At 43.8% G+C, this 20341-nt stretch overlaps 1 protein-coding gene across 15 annotated transcripts in view; it reads left to right on the top strand.

Moving 5' to 3' along the window:
* The window catches only part of PUM1 (pumilio RNA binding family member 1), a 247670-nt gene that overhangs the window by 204640 nt on the left and 22689 nt on the right, over positions 1–20341 (top strand). For all 15 annotated transcript variants that reach the window (XM_069756653.1, XM_069756663.1, XM_069756662.1 and 12 more), the window contains one exon: positions 5537–5658. In XM_069756653.1, coding sequence (XP_069612754.1) covers positions 5537–5658 — 122 coding nt within the window. The remainder of the gene's footprint in view (positions 1–5536; positions 5659–20341) is intronic.

Raw genomic sequence — 20341 nt, 5'->3', positions numbered from 1 at the left:
GGAGCCGGACAGCTGATCAGCTGGAACGATCCAGGAAGCCGGGTTCCCTTTGCAGCTTGTTTGGCAAGCGCAGTAGCTTGCCGAATAAGCCATGACCCTATCAAATTCGCTCAACTCTACTCTTAACATGTCACTCAAGCACTTTCTATACTTCATGTATACCCGAGCACCCTAAGCGAACTTGAGTGACTAGCACTTGTGCTCAAACTGAGTGGAAACAATTAGTGATATCGATGATTAAATCAAACAGAGAAGAGTTCCCTGTAAAACACAAATCAGTTCCAATTTACAGATTACATAGTAAATAACCAGGTAATCTAAAATAAAATTCCCAATATTGTCCTTACAGATTAGGAGACTAGATGGATAGCACTTCAGTAAGGGTTGTTCCCTAATGTATGTATTTATTACATTTTTTTAGGGTAACTTCTATTTTTATGCACTATAAGTCCTATTCATTATTTGACACATTTTTTTAAGGCACTTTAGTTTTTTAATCTTGTGGTATTCACTGATGTGTTTTGAACCAAATTCATCAAAATGAATTGTACACATGGTTCATGAATTTAGCAAATTTGTTTTTCTTGTGAAATTCTCAATAAGTTTGATGTGTCACATGACCCTCTTCCCATTGGGAGAAAATAGTTGGATTCCAAATGGCCAACTTCAAAATGGCCGCCATGGCCACCACCCATCTTGAAAAGTTTTTCCCCCTCCCATATACTAATGTGCCACAAACAGGAAGTTGACATCACCAACCATTCCCATTTTATTTAGGTGTATCTATAATAAATGGCCCACCCTGTTTTTTATTTTTTGAATATGGGCTTAAGAACTGACTAGCAAGAAGTTGCTAACTATCAGACTGTTCTGCCCGCCGACAATCTTTGCCAGCTCAGTCCAGTCACAGACAGCTCCTGCTGATGATTCTGCGACTTCTGAGACATCACATCAACAAAGCAGCTCCTTCTTTTCCACTTTGCCCTGTTGATTGAAATGACAGTCTGTGTCATTCTGATTGATAGCCTGCTGCCTAACTGCAGAAAGCCAGCTGTTAATCAGCATGACATTCGCAGTCATGCCCTGTTGATAGAGCAGCCTGGAAGAACTTCTCAGTTGATGTGAATCAACAGAATCTCCGGCAGGAATGGTCCATAATCGCTCTGAGCCGGCATTGGGCAGAACAGGCAGGTGAAAACTATGCCTGCCTGTTACTGTCTGTTAGATAGTAAGCCAACTACTCCCGGATAACCCCTATAGACATGTACTTATAGAGTGAATCCGTCTATAAGGGTATGTGCAGACAAAATCTTTCTGCTACCGACCTGCATTGCACAAATGTTGCAGTTAAGCTGCACATTTAACTGTACACTTTAAAATGTTATATTTGCTGTAACATCTGAAAATTAATTGATGATCTGTGGTTTTCAAAGCTGTAGTGACAATTAACTCGGGCTTCCGATGGTCTGGTGCATTCAACCAATTTCTTAGAATCCCCTACACAGAGCTACCTAGCTACTAACAGAAACCAAAAAAGAGAATATGGGAAGCATATACCATAAAAAATAACAAAGCTTATGGAATAGAAATTACATAAAAATAAAGTAGGGACAAAAATGCTAAAAAACCACTTACTGTATATACTTGAGTATAAGCCGAGATTTTCAGCCCATTTTGTAAGGCTGAAAGTGCCCCTCTCGGCTTATACTAGTCATTCCCAGGGGAGGGGGAGCGGCGGCTGTCACGTCATACTCACCTGCTCCCAGCGCAGTCCCTGCTTCTCTGATGCGATGGTCTCAGGGCGCCGGCAGCTCTTCCTGTGTTCAGCGGTCAAGTGGTACCGCTCATTAAAGTAATGAATATGGACGCGACTCCACTCCCATAGGGGTGGAGCACATATTCATTACTTTAATGAGCGGTACCAGTGATCGCTGAATACAGGAACAAACTGCTGTCGCCAGAGACCATCGCATCGGAGAAGCAGGGACCACGCCGGGAACAGGTGAGTATGACGGAGGATGGTGAGCCATGCGATATTCACCTGTCCCCGTTCCACTGCCGAGCTCCATCTTCCGCATCCTCTGGCTGTGATGTTCAGATCAGAGGGCGTGATGACGCGGTTAGTGCGCGCCCTCTGCCTGAACGGTCACTGCAGAGACACTGAAGACACAGTGGTGCATGGCGGTGGAACGGGGACAGATGAAGTTCCGGGGGCCTGAGCGATGAGAGGTGAGTGTCATTTTTTATTTATTTTTTTTTTTTTCATCGCAGCAGCATACGGGGCATAATATTCTATGGAGCATCTTATGGGGCGATCAACCTTTGTGCAGCATTACATGGGGCATAATCTATAGAGCATCATATGGGGCCATCAACCTTTTGTGCAGCAATCTATGGAGCATCTTATGGGGCCATCGACCTTTTGTGCAGCAATCTATGGAGCATCTTATGGGGCCATCAACCTTTGTGCAGCATTATATGGAGCATATTTTAATATGGAGCACCTTATGAGGCCCATCATGAACTTTATGGAGCATTATATGGGGCTTATTTTGTATGGAGCATCTTATGGGGCCCATCATTAACTGTATGGAGCATTATATGGGGCTCCTGATTCAATATGGATTTTCAAAAATACTTAAAGGGAACCTGTCACCCCCAAAATCGAAGATGAGCTAAGCCCACTGGCATCAGGGGCTTACCTACAGCATTCTGTAATGCTGCAGATAAGCCCCCGATGTATCCTGAAAGATGAGAAAAAGAGGTTATATTATACTCACCCAGGGTCGGTCCTGCTGCGGTCCGGTCCGATGGGCGTCGCGGTCGCGCCTCCCATTTTCTTACGATAACGTTCTTTTCTTGTCTTCACGCTTCGGCGCAGGTGTACTTTGTCTGCCCTGATGAGGGCAGAGCAAAGTACTGCAGTGTGCAGGCGGCGCCGGGGAAGGTCAGAGAGGCCGGCTGCCTTTTCCTTTGGGGTATTTCTCTGAGGCAAGGTAGGCTTATTTTCTATCTTCAGGCTATCTAGTTTCTCAGGCTGTGCCGAGTTGCATAGGGAGCGTTAGGCGCAATCCACGGCTGCCTTTAGTGTGTTGGAGAGGATTAGGGATTGCGGTCAGCAGAGTTTCCACGTCTCAGAGCTCGTTCTATGTTTTTGGGTTATTGTCAGGTCACTGTATGTGCTCTGACCTCAATGTCCATTGTGGTACTGAATTACCTTATCATGACAGTATAGAGCCTTGCAGTGGTGAAAAAACCCCGAAACGCATTTCTTTTTCTTAGGAGAGCTGCTAACAGATTGTGAATCAATTTTTCCTGCTGTTGTGCAAATGGAACAGACAACAGGTAGAAATGATAGGCAATTAGCAAGACAACCCCATTTAAATTAGTTGGTCTGCAGGTGTTGACCAGACATTTCTTTATCATCCTTTTTGTCTATTGTTTTGGTCACTTTTTGCATTATGTCATTGCTCTCACTCCTACAGTAGCATGAGGCGGTGTCTACATCCCACAGAAGTTGCTCAGGTAGTGCAGCTCATCCAGGATGGCAAAAAGCAATGTGAGCTGTGGCAAGAAGAGTAGCTGTGTCTGTCAGCACAGTGTCTAGATCATGGCGCAGATGCCAGGTGATAGGCTAGTACACAAGGAGACGTGGAGGGATCTGTAAGAGAGCAACAACCCAACAGCAGGACCACTACCTCCTTTCTGCAAGGAGCAGCAGTGCCACAGCCCTGCAAAATGACCTCCAGCAAGACACTTACATCCATGTGTCTGGTCAAGCTGTCAGATACCGACTCCGTTAGAGTGATATGAGGGCCTGACGTCCACAAGCGGGTGTTGTGCTTACAGCCCAACACTATGCAGAGCAATGGGCATTAGCCAGAGAGCACCAAGATTGGCAGATTCAAAATTGCCGCCCTATGCTTTTCACAGATGAGAGCAGATTCACACTGAGCAAACGTGACCGAGTCTGGGGACACTGGAGAATATTCTGCTGCCTGCAACATCCTCCAGCATGATCAGTTTGGCAGTGGGTCAGTAATGGCGTGAAGAAGCATTTCTTTTGAAGGCCGCACAGCCCTCCATGTTCTAGCCAGCGGTACCCTGACATTAAGTACCTAGATGAGCAACTCAGACCCATTGTGAGACCATATGCAGGTGCAGTGGGCACAGGGTTTCTTGTCATGCATGACAATGCTAGCTAGGCTGAAATGTGGCTGAAATGTGTAAGCAGTTTCTGCATGATGAAAGCATTGATACTATGAATTGACCTTCCTATTCCCCGGGGCTGAATCCAATCGAGCACATTTGGGACATCATGTTTTGTTCCATCCACTAATGCCACGTTGAACCACAGACTGTCCAGGAGTTGACTGATTCTTTAATCCAGGTCTGAGAGGACATCCCGCAGAAGAACATCTGCTGCCTCATCAGGAGCGTGCCTAGGTGTTGTAGGGAGGTCTTACAGGGATGTGGAGGTCACATATGGAAGTTGGATGAGCCTGTAATTAGATTTTCCACTTTGAGTATCATTCCAAATTCAGACATCCATGGGTATTCATTTTGATTTACATTGATCATGTTTTATTATTCTCAACACATTCCACTCTTATGAATAAGGAATTGCAACTGGAACATTTCATTCAATATTTTCCAGGATGTGGTATTTTAAGTATTCCCTTTATCTTTTTTTGAGGGGTGTGTGCACGCGAAAAACACACACACGCACACACGATACCGTACAAATTTTGCAAGTATTCACACCTACAAAGAATGGACAGGTCTGTGATTTTTATCGTAAGTACCCTTCAACTGTGAGACAAAATATAAAAATAAAAACCAGAAAATCACATTGTATGATTTTTTTAAATTGCATTTTTTTGCATGATATAAGTATTTGATACAATAGGAAAACAGAACCTAATTTTTGGTATGGAAACCTTTGTTTGCAGTTAGAGGTAAGATGTTACCAGTAGTTTTTGACCAAGTTTGCACACACTGTGGCAGGGGTTTTGACACACTATCTCATCCAGATATTTCAGGTTTCAGAGTTGTTGCTGGGCAACATTGTTTCAGCTCGCTCCTAAGATTTTCTATTGGGTTCAGGTCCGAAGATTGGCTAGGCCACTCCAGGACCCTGAAATGGTTCTTACAGAGCCACTCTTTAGTAGCCCTGGCTGTATGTTTCGGGTCATTGTCATGCCGGAAGACCCAGCCACGACCCATCTTCAATGCTCTTACTGAGGGAAGGAGGTTGCTGGCCAAAATATCGAGATGCATGACCCCATCCATCCTCCCTTCAATACGGTGCAGTCATCCTGCAGTGTATCAAATACTTGTTTCCCACTGAATGTGTGTGTATATTCATAATAATATTATTTACTGTAAAAAGACAGCATTTAATGTTAGTATTTTTTTTTTCTTTTAACCGACAGTTACCTAAGCTTTTATCCTGAAATGATACTCTCTTCCTGAACTGAATACTTACATTTCATTTTTTTCTAATTTTGCCTGTTCCTTTAATTTTGTTTTGCAGGATCAATATGGAAACTATGTCATTCAGCATGTTTTAGAACATGGCCGGCCTGAAGACAAGAGTAAGATTGTTGCAGAGATTCGGGGCAATGTCTTGGTTCTGAGTCAGCACAAGTTTGCTAGGTATGTTTTCCCTTAGAACTAAGTATCCTCATTTTACAATTTTTTTTTAATCCTTTAGTTTTGTGTATGCCCTCTTTAAAGAAGACCTTTTTTGCGCAATGTGTTATTGTAATGTAAGGAATTTACTCTAATGGCACAGTAATGGTGATTTTAAATTGGTATATATATATTTTTTTCTTTATGTTAAAGAAATCCGTGTTCTCGATTTTCAGTACCGTATATACTCGTGTATAAGCCGAGATTTTCAGCCCATTTTTTTGGGCTGAAAATGCCCCTCTCTGCTTATACACGAGTCATTTCCGGGGGTGGGGGAGCAGAAGACATCATACTCACCCTCCTGGTATCGCTGCATATCAGTCCCTGCATCTTGGGGCCGGCAGCTCTCTTCCGGTCTTCCTTCCTGTGCTGAGCGGTCACATGGTACCGCTCATTAAAGTAATGAATATGCACATGTCTCCACTCCCATAGGCGTGGAGCACATATTCATTACTTTAATGAGCGGTATCACTGACCGCTCAGCCCAGGAAGGAAGACAGGAAGAGAGATGACTGCACCCAAGATGCAGGGACTGATATGCAGTGCCAGGAGGGTGAGCCATGCGATATTCACCTGTCCCCGTTCCACCCCCTCGCTGTGTCTTCCAGGTCCTCTGGTTGTGACGTTCAGTTCAGAGGGCCCAATGACATGTTTAGTGCATGCCCTCTGCCTGAACAGTCACTGCAGAGAGCCGGCCATGCAGCGGGCAACAACGAGAGGTGAGCATGTCATTATTTTTTTTTTATCGCAGCAGCATTATATGGGGCATATTTTAATATGGAACATCTTATGGGGCCATCATTAATCTTTATGCAGCATTATATGGGGCATATTTTTATATGGAGCTTCTTATGGGGCCATCAACTTTTATGGAGCATTACATGGGGCATATTTTAATATGTAGCATCTTATGGGGCATCATTATCCTTTGTGCAGCATTATATGGGGCATATTTTAATATGGAGCATCTTATGGGGCCATCATTAACCTTTATGCAGCATTATATGGGGCATATTTTAATATGGAGCATCTTATGGGGCCATCATTATCCTTTGTGCAGCATTGTATGTAGCATATTTTAATATGGTGCATCTTATGGGGCCATCTTTAACCTTTGTGCAGCATTATATGGGGCATATTTTTCTATGGAGCATATTATGGGGCCATCATTAACCTTTATGCGGTATATTTTAATATGGAACATCTTATGGGGCCATCATTAACCTTTATGGATGTATGGAGCATCTTATGGGGCCCATCATGAACTTTATGGAGCATCTTATGGGTGTATTTTGTGTGAAGCATCTTATGGGGCTATCATTAACCTTTATGCAGCATTATATGCAGCATATTTTATTTGGACTCCCATGACAGCACCACGAGAGAGGGGATACGCCCTTCAGGAACAGGAAACCTACAGTTACAAAAGGGTGGCACCTCACCTACACATCAGTTGGTTTCCTGTTCCTGATGAGACGGATCCCTACAGACTATAGGATTTCGGATCTCAGGCCCGACTTTTTCAACGCAGATTTGGCTGGAATTGAGATCGGACATCATGTTGTGTTTGCCGAGGCCCTGATGTGCCTAAACAGTGGAAACCCCCCAATTCTAACTCCAACCCTAACCCCAACACACCCCTAATCCCATCCCTAACCACACCCCTAACCCCAACACACCCCTAACCTAACCCTAATCTTAACTATAACCCTGACACACCCCTAACCCAACCGTAAACTTAATCCAAATCTTAACCCCAACTTTTACCCCAACCCTAACTTTAGCCCTAACTCGAATAGGAAAATGGAAATAAATACATTTTTTTTATTTCATTATTTTCCCTAACTAAGGGGGTGGTAAAGGGGGGGTTTGATTTACTATTTATAGAGGGTTTTTATAGCCCTTTTTTATGTTTGGCTGTCACATACTAAAAGACGCTTTTTATTGCAAAAAGTTGTTTTTGCATCACCCCATTTTGAGAGCTATAATTTATCCATATTTTGGCCCACAGTCAAACCAGCAATTCAGGAATTGCGATATATATATATATATATATATATATATATATATATATATATATATATATATATATACATATATACACACACACTAGATGGTTGCCCGATTCTAACGCATCGGGTATTCTAGTGTATTGGCCAGCCACGTAGTATATTGGCCAGCCACGTGTTATGACCTGGTGGTTAGGAGCACCCGACCTGATAGTTAAACTCATACAGGACGAGCTCTGGGATGTGGGAGCTCTGCTGACCGCAAGCCCTAATCCTATCGCACACACTAGAAATAGCCGTGGAGCGCTCCTGACGCTCCCTAGGCACCTCGTCACAGCCTAAGAGCTAGCTAGCCCTAGAGAAGAAAGTAAAGCCTACCTTGCCTTAGAGAAATTCCCCAAAGGAATAGGCAGCCCCCCACATGTAATGACTGTGAGTAAAGATGAAAGTCACAAACGCAGAAATGAAATAGATTTCAGCAAAGGGAGGCACGACTTACTAAATAGACAGAGGATAGGAAAGGAATCTTTGCGGTTAGCACAAAAACCTACAAAAGACCACGCAGAGTGTGCAAAAGGGTCCTCCGCACCGACTCACGGTGCGGGGGTGCCACCCTGCATCCCAGAGCTTCCAGCTAGCAAGACAAAATCAAAATAACCAGCTGGACAAAGAAACAAGAACAATAATAACAATCAGGAACTTAGCTTCTGCAGGAGAAGACAGGACACCAGACAGATCCAGGAGCGAACTGAACCAATGCTAAAACATTGACAGCTGGCATGGAGAAACGATCTGAGTGGAGTTAAATAGAGAAGCCAACCAAAGGATAAACCACGTCACCTGTGTAAGGAACCTCAGAAGCAGCAGCTCCACTTACAGCCACCAGAGGGAGCCCACTGACCGAACTCACCGAAGTACCATTCACGACCACAGGAGGGAGCTCGACAACAGAATTCACAACAGCCACGTAGTATATTGCGCAGTTACATTGTATATTGCCCAGTGACGTAGTATATTGTCCAGTGACGTAGTATACAGCACAGAGCCACGTAGTATATTGCCCAGCCACGTAGTATATTGCCCAGTGGCGTAGTATACAGCACAGAGCCACATAGTATATTGCCCAGTGACGTAGTATATTGCCCAGTGGCGTAGTATACAGCACAGAGCCACATAGTATATTGCCCAGCCATGTAGTATATTGCCCAGTGGCGTAGTATACAGCACAGAGCCACATAGTATATTGCCCAGTGACGTAGTATATTGCCCAGTGACGTAGTATACAGCACAGAGCCACGTAGCATATTGCACAGCCCATGTCGTATATTGCCCAGCTATGTAGTATATTGCCCAGCCACGTATGACACAGGTTAAAAAAATAAAAACTAAACATATACTCACCTTCCGCAGGCGCGTTGTAGGACTGTCGCCTTTGTGGGGTGCAGGCGGCATCTTCCGGTCCCAGGGTGTGCTGACGTCGCGGTCACATGACCGTGTTGCGGTCACATGACCGTGACGTCACGGAAGGTCCTTGTCGTGCAGGACCTGTCATGACGTCGCGGTCACATGACCGTGTAGCGGTCACATGACCGTGACGTCACGGCAGGTCCTTTCCGCGCAAGCGCACAGGACTTGTGATGATGTCGCAGTCACATGACCATGACGTCATGGCAGGTCCTTCTGCCAGACCATCCGTGCGACCGAAACGTGCCGGTTGCATCGCGAGGAGCGGGTAAGGCGGCGTAGGTGAGTATATAATCATTTTTTATTTTTTTTATTATTTTTAACATTCAATGTTTTTACTATTGGCGCTGCATAGGGCTGCGTCAATAGTAAAAAAAACTTGGTCACACAGGGTTAATAGCAGCGGTAACGGACTGCATTACACCACGGCATAACGCGGTCCGTTACCGCTGCCATTAACCCTGTGTGAGGGCAGACTGGAGGGGTGTATGCGGGCGCCTGTGTGCGTCGCTGATTGGTCGCGGCAGCCATGACAGGCAGCTGCCGAGACCAGTCAGCGAACGAATAACCGTGACAGAAGGACAGACGGAAGTGACCCTTAGACAATTATATAGTGTAATATATATATATATATATATATATATATATATATATATATATACGCACACACACACACACACACACACACACACACACACACACATAGATATATATATATATATACACATATATATAGATATATAAGGGGGGTTTGATTTACTATTTATAGCGGATTTTTATGTTTGGCAGCTGTCACACACTAAAGACGTTTTTTATTGCAAAAAATAGTTTTACGTCACCACATTTTGAGAGCTATAATTTTTCCATATTTTGGTCCACAAAGTCATGTGAAGGCTTGTTTTTTGCGGGACGAGTTGACGCTTTTATTGGTACAGTTTTCGGGCACGACTTTTTTTTATCACTTTTATTCCGATTTTTGTTAGACAGAATGAACAAAAAACAGCAATTCATGAATTTCTTTTGGGTGGTGTTTATACCGTTCCGCGTTTTGTAACATTGATAAAGCCGTTTTATTCTTCAGGTCAGTTCGATTACAGCGATACCTCATGTATATCGCGTGTTATTCCACTTTTTGTTAGACGGTAAGATGATAAAACATTGTTTTTTGCCTCGGTGTGTGTTTTTTTTTTTTTTTTACGGTGTTCTCTGAAGGGGTTAACTAGTGGGACTGTTTTAGAGGTCGGGTCGTTACGGATGCGGTGATACTAAATATGTGTACTTTTAAATATTGTTTTTATTTACATAAAGAAATGTATTTATTGGAACAATATTTTTTTTTCTTTATTTAGGATTTTTTATATATATATATTTTTACAGAGTTGAATTTTTTTACATTGTCCCAGGGTGGGACATCACTGTATAAAGTCAGATCAAGCTTCCTCCTGTACTGAGCGGTCACATGGTTCCGCTCATTACAGTAATGAATATGCGGCTCCACCTCCCATAGAGGTGGAGCCGCATATTCATTACTGTAATGAGTGGTAACTGTGACCGCTCACTACAGGAAGAAGCTGCGGCGCCGGGAAGCAGGGACTGCACAGCGCCAGGAGCAGGTAAGTATAACGGGGAGGGGGAGCGCTGCGCGATACTCACCTGCTCCTCGTTCCGGCGCCGCTCCATCTTCAGCAGTGGCGCTCAGGTCAGAGGGCGCGGTGACGTGGTTAGTGCGCGCCCTCAGCCTGAATGCCAGTGCTGAAGATGGAGCGGCGCCGGAACGATCAGCACGTGAATATTGAAAGCGCCGGGGCCTGAGCGATGGAGAGGTGAGTATGTGGTTTTTTTTTTTTTTTTTTATCACAGCAAATGGGGCAAGTGTCTGTATGGAACATCTATGGGGCCATAATGTTTGTGCAGCACTATATGGGGCCATAACGTTTGTGCAGCATTATATGGGGCCATAATGTTTGTGCAGCACTATAAGGGGCCATAACGTTTCTGCAGCACTATACAGGTCCTTCTCAAAAAATTAGCATATAGTGTTAAATTTTATTATTTACCATAATGTAATGATTACAATTAAACTTTCATATATTATAGATTCATTATCCACCAACTGAAATTTGTCAGGTCTTTTATTGTTTTAATACTGATGATTTTGGCATACAACTCCTGATAACCCAAAAAACCTGTCTCAATAAATTAGCATATTTCACCCATCCAATCAAATAAAAGTGTTTTTTAATAACAAACAAAAAAAACATCAAATAATAATGTTCAGTTATGCACTCAATACTTGGTCGGGAATCCTTTGGAAGAAATGACTGCTTCAATGCGGCGTGGCATGGAGGCAATCAGCCTGTGACACTGCTGAGATGTTATGGAGGCCCAGGATGCTTCAATAGCGGCCTTAAGCTCATCCAGAGTGTTGGGTCTTGCGTCTCTCAACTTTCTCTTCACAATATCCCACAGATTCTCTATGGGGTTCAGGTCAGGAGAGTTGGCAGGCCAATTGAGCACAGTAATACCATGGTCAGTAAACCATTTACCAGTGGTTTTGGCACTGTGAGCAGGTGCCAGGTCGTGCTGAAAAATGAAATCTTCATCTCCATAAAGCATTTCAGCCGATGGAAGCATAAAGTGCTCCAAAATCTCCTGATAGCTAGCTGCATTGACCCTGCCCTTGATGAAACACAGTGGACCAACACCAGCAGCTGACATGGCACCCCACACCATCACTGACTGTGGGTACTTGACACTGGACTTCAGGCATTTTGGCATTTCCTTCTCCCCAGTCTTCCTCCAGACTCTGGCACCTTGATTTCCGAATGACATGCAAAATTTGCTTTCATCAGAAAAAAGTACTTGGGACCACTTAGCAACAGTCCAGTGCTGCTTCTCTGTAGCCCAGGTCAGGCGCCTCTGCCGCTGTTTATGGTTCAAAAGTGGCTTTACCTGGGGAATGCGGCACCTGTAGCCCATTTCCTGCACACGCCTGTGCACGGTGGCTCTGGATGTTTCCACACCAGACTCAGTCCACTGCTTCCTCAGGTTCCCCAAGGTCTGGAATCGGTCCTTCTCCACAATCTTCCTCAGGGTCCGGTCTCCTCTTCTCGTTGTACAGCGTTTTCTGCCACATTGTTTCCTTCCAACAGACTTTTACCATTGAGGTGCCTTGATACAGCACTCTGGGAACAGCCTATTTGTTGAGAAATTTCTTTCTGGGTCTTACCCTCTTGCTTGAGGGTGTCAATGATGGCCTTCTTGACATCTGTCAGGTCGCTAGTCTTACCCATGATGGGGGTTTTGAGTAATGAACCAGGCAGGGAGTTTATAAAAGCCTCAGGTATCTTTTGCATGTGTTTAGAGTTAATTAGTTGATTCAGAAGATTAGGGTAATAGGTCGTTTAGAGAACCTTTTCTTGATATGCTAATTTATTGAGACAGGTTTTTTGGGTTATCAGGAGTTGTATGCCAAAATCATCAGTATTAAAACAATAAAAGACCTGACAAATTTCAGTTGGTGGATAATGAATCTATAATATATGAAAGTTTAATTGTAATCATTACATTATGGTAAATAATGAAATTTAACACTATATGCTAATTTTTTGAGAAGGACCTGTATAGGGCCATAATGTTCGTGCTGCACTACATGGGGCCATAACGTTTCTGCAGCACTATAAGGGGCCATAACATTTGTGCAGCACTATATGGGGCAAGTGTCTGTATGGGGCCATAATCAATGTTTGTGCAGCACTATATGGGGCAAATATCTTTATGGAGCATCTTATGGGGCCATAATCCGCATTTTCGTAGCATTATATTGGGCAAATATGTCTATGGAGCATCTTATGGGGCCATTATTAACCTTTATGCAGGATTATATGGGGCATATTTTAATATGGAGCATCTTATGGGGCCATGAACTTTATGGAGCATTATATGGGGCTCCTGATTCAATATGGATAGCATCTTATGGGGCCATTATTAACCTTTATGCAGGATTATATGGGGCATATTTTAATATGGAGCATCTTATGGGGCCATGAACTTTATGGAGCATTATATGGGGCTCCGGATTCAATATGGATATTCAAAAACACTTAACCTACTGATGTCTCAATTAATTTTACTTTTATTTGTATCTATGTTTACTTATACTCGAGTCATTAAGTTTTCCCAGTTTTTTGTGGCAAAATTGGGGGGATCGGCTTATACTCGGGTCGGCTTATACTCAAGTATATACGGTATATATAATATACACTAGATAGTGGCCCGATTCTAACGCATCGGGTATTCTAGAATATGTATGTAGTTTATGACGTTTTCAGAATAATACAATTTATACACAGGATTCGGCCGGCCGGCCGTGTCCAATTAGTGAATCGTGGTTCAAATTCCGTGCCAATCCGCGGCCGGACTGCGCCTGTCGCTGATTGGTCACGCCCGGCCGGTCGACAACAATCAGTGAAGCCAGGGCCGGCTCCAGGTTTTTGAGGGCCCCAGGCGAAATAGTCTCAGTGGGCCTCCCTCTTTGACGCATACCACGATTTATGATGTACAGAAACAGCAGAGAACTATATCACAGCCCACGTAGCATATAAGAGCCCACGTAGCATATAAGAGCCCACGTAGCATATAAGAGGCCACGTAGCATGTAGCGCAGGCCACGTAGCATGTAGCGCAGGCCACGTAGCATGTAGCGCAGGCCACGCAGTGTATAGCGCAGCCCACACAGTGTATAGCAATGTGGGCACCATATCCCTGTTAAAAAAAAGAATTAAAATAAAGTTATATACTCGCCTTCCGGCGGCCCCAGGATCCAGGCCAGGCGTTTAGCGATGCTCCTCGCGACGCTCCGGTCCCAAGAATGCATTGCGGTCTCGCGAGATGATGACGTAGCGGTCTCGCGAGACCACTACGTCATCATCTTGCGAGACCGCAATGCATGGACCGGAGCGTCGCGAGGAGCGTGAAAGGCGCCGGAAGGTGAGTATATAATGTTGTTGTTTTTTTTATTATTATTATTTTTAACATTAGATCTTTTTACTATTGATGCTGCATAGGCAGCATCAATAGTAAAAAGTTGGTCACACAGGGTTAATAGCAGCGTTAACGGACGGCGTTACACCGCGGCATAACGCGGTCTGTTAACGCTGCCATTAACCCTGTGTGAGCGCTGACTGGAGGGGAGTAGGGAGGGGGCACTGAAGGAGAGAAGGAAGGTGCGAATTCGCGGTCGGACTGTGCCCGTCGCTGATTGGTCAAGGCCGGCAAACCGCGACCAATCAGCAACGCGGGATTTCCATTACAGACAGACAGACGGAAGTGACCCTTAGACGATAATCTATATAATCGTCTAAGGGTCACTTCCGTCTGTCTGGGCTAATAATATGGGCTAAAAATGACGACTTTTTTACCTTTACCCTTTGGAGTGTTGACTGCTTTTCTTATTTTTATTTACAATACAAACTGGATAATTGTTTGGTAGGCTTTGCACCCATAGGTATTTCTACAGTGCTGTTCCAAATACACACTATATATATATATATATATATATATATATATATATATATGTGTATATATATATATATGTGTGTGTATATATATATATATATATATATATATATATATATATATATATATATATATATATATATATATATATATATATATATATATATATATATATATTGTACTAGATGGTGGCCTGATTCTAACGCATCGGATATTCTAGAATATGTATGTCCACGTAGTATATTGCCCAGCCACGTAGTATATTGCCCAGCCACGAAGTATATTGCCCAGCCACGTAGTATATTGCCCAGCCACGTAGTATACAGCACAGAGCCACGTAGTATACAGCACCGCACAGAGCCATGTAGTATATTGACAAGCCACGTAGTATATTGCCCAGTGATGTAGTATACAGCACAGAGCCACGTAGTATATTGCACAGCAGCATAGTATACACCACCGCACAGAGCCATGTAGTATATTGCCCAGCCACGTAGTATATTGCCCAGCCACGTATGTCACAGGTTAAAAAATAAACATACTCCCCTAACGATCTGAGGGCCCCTTGTAGTTCTAACATTCTCACCATTCTCGTCGCTGCTCCTCAGCATCCTGTCTCTCCACCTCCCGGGATCCAACGGCGCTGTAGCGATTGGCGCACGGCTGCCACCATCTTGCGTTCCCAGGATGCATTGCAAAATTACCCAGATGACTTAGCGGTCTCACGAGACCGCTAGGTCTTCTGGGTAATTTCGCAATGCATCGCTGGGAAAGGAAGATGGCGGCAGGCGCAAGCGGCTCAGCGTACAACGGAGGGTAAGTATAGCAGGTTTTTTGGTTTTTTTTTATTATTTTTAACATTACTTTTTTTTACAGTACTTTTGATGCCGCATAGGCAGCATCAATAGTAAAAGGTTGGGGACACACAGGGGTAATAGCGGCGGTAACAGAGTGCGTTACCCGCGTTATAACGCGGTCCGTTACCGCCGGCATTAACCCTGTGTTAGCGGTGACCGGAGGGGAGTATGCGGGCGACAGGCACTGACTGCGGGGAGGAAGGAGCGGCCATTTTCTTCCGGACTGTGCCCGCCGCTGATTGGTCCCAGCAGCCATGACAGGCAGCTGGCGAGACCAATCAGCGAATGAATAACCGCGACAGAAGGACAGACAGACGGAAGTGACTCTTAGACAATTATATAGTAGATTTGGAACAGCACTGTAGAAATACCTATGGGTGCAAAGCCTACGAAACAATTATCCAGTTTGTATTGTAAATAAGAAAAGCAGGCAGCACTCCAAAAGGTAATGGTGAAAAAGTCGACATTATTATCCCATATGGTGTGGCTACTTTTTTTTTTCCATCCACCTAGCAATATGGGGGCTTGTTTTTTTTTCGGAACAAGTTGTACTTTTGAGTTACATCATTAATTTTATCATGTGATGCACTGGAAAGTGGGGAAAAAAAACATGTTTTCATCATTTTAAACTTTTTTTTATTTTTCATATTTTTTACTGTATTTAATAGTCTCATTAGGGGATTTGAAGCTGCGATCGTCCAATTGCTTGTGCTATGTACAGTAGTGCATGATGCACTGCTATGTGTAGCTAGAATAACCATCTTCTAAGAACGCCGGCCACGATTTGGCTATCACAGGATGATTGTAGTTACAGGCACAGGGGACATCAGCAAGCCCGCCGGCTATCATTGTACGTAGAATGATGCGCTTCTACGTCAGCATGTGTTAAATGCGACTGTCAGAGATGGAATGTGTATTTTTATCTATATTACTGATGGGGAAGTGATATTACAGTCAACTTTTACAATGTATTTGTGAAGGAAACTGGTTTCTTCCACGTCAACTTGTGTAACATGTAATCCCCTTAAAAATACTTTATTGAGATATATACATATATATCTCAATAAAGTATTTTAAGGGGATTACTTGTTACACAAGTTTACTATTTTCCCTGTTTCTGTTACTTACTTTTTCGGTCGTTTATTTCTCCCACGTCACCAATCCGTGATATAACCGCACAGGCACAGCTTTGCGGCGCCCCCTTTGTCTCTCAGGTCAGTAAGAGAACTGCACCTAGAGCAAATGGCCGCCGGGGGGACTGCCCTGTTACCCACTATTCTAAGATTCGCAATCAGAATAAAAGGATCAGCCCAAAATTAATTTATGGTTTAACCCCTTTACCCCCAAGGGTGGTTTGCACGTTATGGACCGGGCCAATTTTTACAATTGTGACCACTGTCCCTTTATGAGGTTATAACTCTGGAACGCTTCAACGGATCCCGGTGATTCTGACATTTTCTCGTGACATATTGTACTTCATGATATTGGTAAAATTTCTTTGATATTACCTGCGTTTATTTGTGAAAAAAAAACGGAAATTTGGCGAAAATTTTGAAAATTTCGCAATTTTCCAACTTTTTTATGCAATTAAATCACAGACATATGTCACACAAAATACTTAATAAGTAACATTTCCCACATGTCTAATTTACATCAGCACAATTTTGGAACCAAAATTTTTTTTTGTTAGAGAGTTATAAGGGTTAAAAGTTGACCAGCAATTTCTGAATTTTACAACACCATTTTATTTTAGGGACCACATCTCATTTGAAGTCATTTTGAGGGGTCTATATGATAGAAAATACCCAAGTGTGACACCATTCTAAAAACTGCACCCCTCAAGGTTCTCAAAACCACATTCAAGAAGTTTATTAACCCTTCAGGTGCTTCACAGGAATTTTTGGAATGTTTAAATAAAAATTAACATTTAACTTTTTTTCACAAAAAATTTACTTCAGCTCCAATTTGTTTTATTTTGCCAAGGGTTACAGAAGAAAATGGACCCCAAACGTTGTTGTGCAATTTGTCCTGAGTACGCTGATACCCCATATGTGGGGGTTAACCACAGTTTGGGCGCATGGCAGAGCTCGGAAGGGAAGGAGCGCCATTTGAATTGGATTTGAGATGGGACGCCATGTTGCGTTTGGAGAGCCACTGATGTGCCTAAACATTGAAACCCCCCACAAGTGACACCATTTTGGAAAGTAGACCCCTTAAGGAACTTATCTAGAGGTGTGGTGAGCACTTTGACCCACCAAGTGCTTCACAGAAGTTTATAATGCAGAACCGTAAAAATAAAAAATCTTTTTTTTTTTTTCACAAAAATTATCTTTTCGCCCCCAATTTTTCATTTTCCCAATGGTAAGGGAAGAAATTGGACCACAAAAGTTGTGGCACAATTTGTCCTGAGTACTCTGATACCCCATATGTGGGGGTAAACCATTGTTTGGGCGCATGGGAGCGCTCGGAAGGGAAGGAGCGCCGTTTGACCTTTCAATGCTCTGAGCAGGCACTTGGTAAGCCACCTCCCTCCCTGCAGGACCCGGATCCGCGGCCATCTTGGATCCGGGACTTGCTGCAGGGAGGAGGTACGAGACCCCCGGAGCAACGCGATCACATCACGTTGCTGCGGGGGTCTCAGGGAAGCCCGCAGGGAGCCTCCTCCCTGCGCGATGCTTCCCTGCACTGCCGGCACATCGCGATCATCTTTGATCGCGGTGTGCCGGGGGCTGTCCGTGACCGCTCCTGGCACATAGTGCCGGATGTCAGCTGCAATAAGCAGCTGAAACCCGGCCGCGATCGGCCGTGCTCCCCCCGTGAGCGCGGCCGATCGCGCTGGACGTAATATTCCGTCCTTGGGAATTAAGGCCCACCCCACATGGACGGAATATTACGTGCGAAAAAATCTCACACGAATCCGCAGCGTGGGCACATAGCCTTAGGGTTAGGGTTGAAATTAGGGCTAGGGTTGGAAATAGGGTTAAGATTAGACTGTGGTTAGGGTTATGGTTAGGGGTGTGTTGTGGTTAGGGTTGGGATTAGGGTTACGATTAGGGTTGGGATTAGGGTTAGGGGTGTGTTGAGGTTAGTGTTGAAGTTAGAATTGAGGGGTTTCCACTGTTTAGGCACATCAGGGGTCTCCAAACGCAACATGGCGCCACCATTGATTCCAGCCAATCTTGCATTCAAAAAGTCAAATGGTGCTCCCTCCTTTCCAAGCCCTGACGTGCACCCAAACAGTGGTTTACCCCCACATATGGGGTACCAGCGTACTCAGGACAAACTGAGCAACAACTATTGGGGTCCAATTTCTCCTGTTACCCTTGTGAAAATAAAAAAATTGTTTGCTAAAACATCATTTTTGAGGAAAGAAAAACGATTTTTTATTTTCACGGCTCTGCGTTGTAAACTTCCGTGAAGCAATTGGGGATTCAAAGTGCTCACCACATATCTAGATAAGTTCCCTGGGGGGTCTAGTTTCCAAAATGGGGTCACTTGTGGGGGGTTTCTAGTGTTAAGGTACATCAGGGGCTCTGCAAACGCAACGTGACGCCCGCAGACCATTCCATCAAAGTCTGCATTTCAAAAGTCACTACTTCCCTTCCGAGCCCCGACGTGTGCCCAAACAGTGGTTCTCCTGCACATATGGGGTATCGGCATACTCAGGACAAACTGACCAACAACTTTTGGGGTCCAATTTCTCCTGTTACTCTTGTGAAAATAAAAAATTGCGGGCTAAAAAATAATTTTTGAGGCAAGAAAAATTATTTTTTATTTTCACGGCTCTGCGTTATAAACTTCTGTGAAGCACTTGAGGGTTTGAAGTTTTCACCGCACATCTAGATTAGTTCCATGGGAGGTCTAGTTTCCAAAATGGGGTCTCATGTGGGGGAGCTCCAATGTTTAGGCACACGGGGGCTCTCCAAACGCGACATGGTGTCCGCTAACGATTGGAGCTAATTTTTCATTCAAAAAGTCAAATGGAGCTCCTTTACTTCCGAGCCCTGCCGTGTGCCCAAACAGTGGTTTACCCCCACATGTGAGGTATCGGTGTACTCAAAAGAAATTGCCCAATAAATTTTAGGATCCATTTTATCCTGTTGCCCATGTGGAAATGAACAAATTGAGGCTAAAAGAATTTTTTTGTGAAAAAAAAAAAAAAAAAAAAAGTACTTTTACGGATCAATTTGTGAAGCACCTGGGGGTTCAAAGTGCTCACTATGCATCTAGATAAGCTCCTTGGGGGGGGTCTAGTTTCCACAATGGGGTCATTTGTGGGGGAGCTCCAATATTTAGGCACACAGGGGCTCTCCAAACGCAACATGGTGTCCGCTAAAGATTGGAGCCAATTTTTCATTGAAAAAGTCAAGTGGCGCTCCTTCCCTTCCGAGCCCTGTCGTTCGCCCAAACAGTGGTTCCCCCCCACATATGGGGTATCGGCGTGCTGAGGACTAATTGTACAATAACTTTTGCGGTCCATTTTCCCTTTTGGAAAATAAAAAAATTGTTGCTAAAACATCGTTTTTGTGACTAAAAAGTTGAATGTTCATTTTTTCCTTCCATGTTGCTTCTGCTGCTGTGAAGCACCTGAAGGGTTAATAAACTTCTTGAATGTGGTTTTGAGTACCTTGAGGGGTGCAGTTTTTAGAATGGTGTCACTTTTTGGTATTTTCAGCCATATAGACCCCTCAAACTGACTTCAAATGTGAGGTGGTCCCTAAAAAAAATGGTTTTGTAAATTTCGTTGTAAAAATGAGAAATCGCTGGTCAAATTTTAACCCTTAACTTCCTAGCAAAAAA

This window comes from Ranitomeya imitator, chromosome 3 (genome assembly GCF_032444005.1).
Source record: "Ranitomeya imitator isolate aRanImi1 chromosome 3, aRanImi1.pri, whole genome shotgun sequence".
In the NCBI taxonomy this organism is placed as follows: Eukaryota; Metazoa; Chordata; class Amphibia; order Anura; family Dendrobatidae; genus Ranitomeya; species Ranitomeya imitator.
Note: the sequence above shows the minus strand (reverse complement) of the source record. Positions and strands in the feature narration are given on the sequence as shown.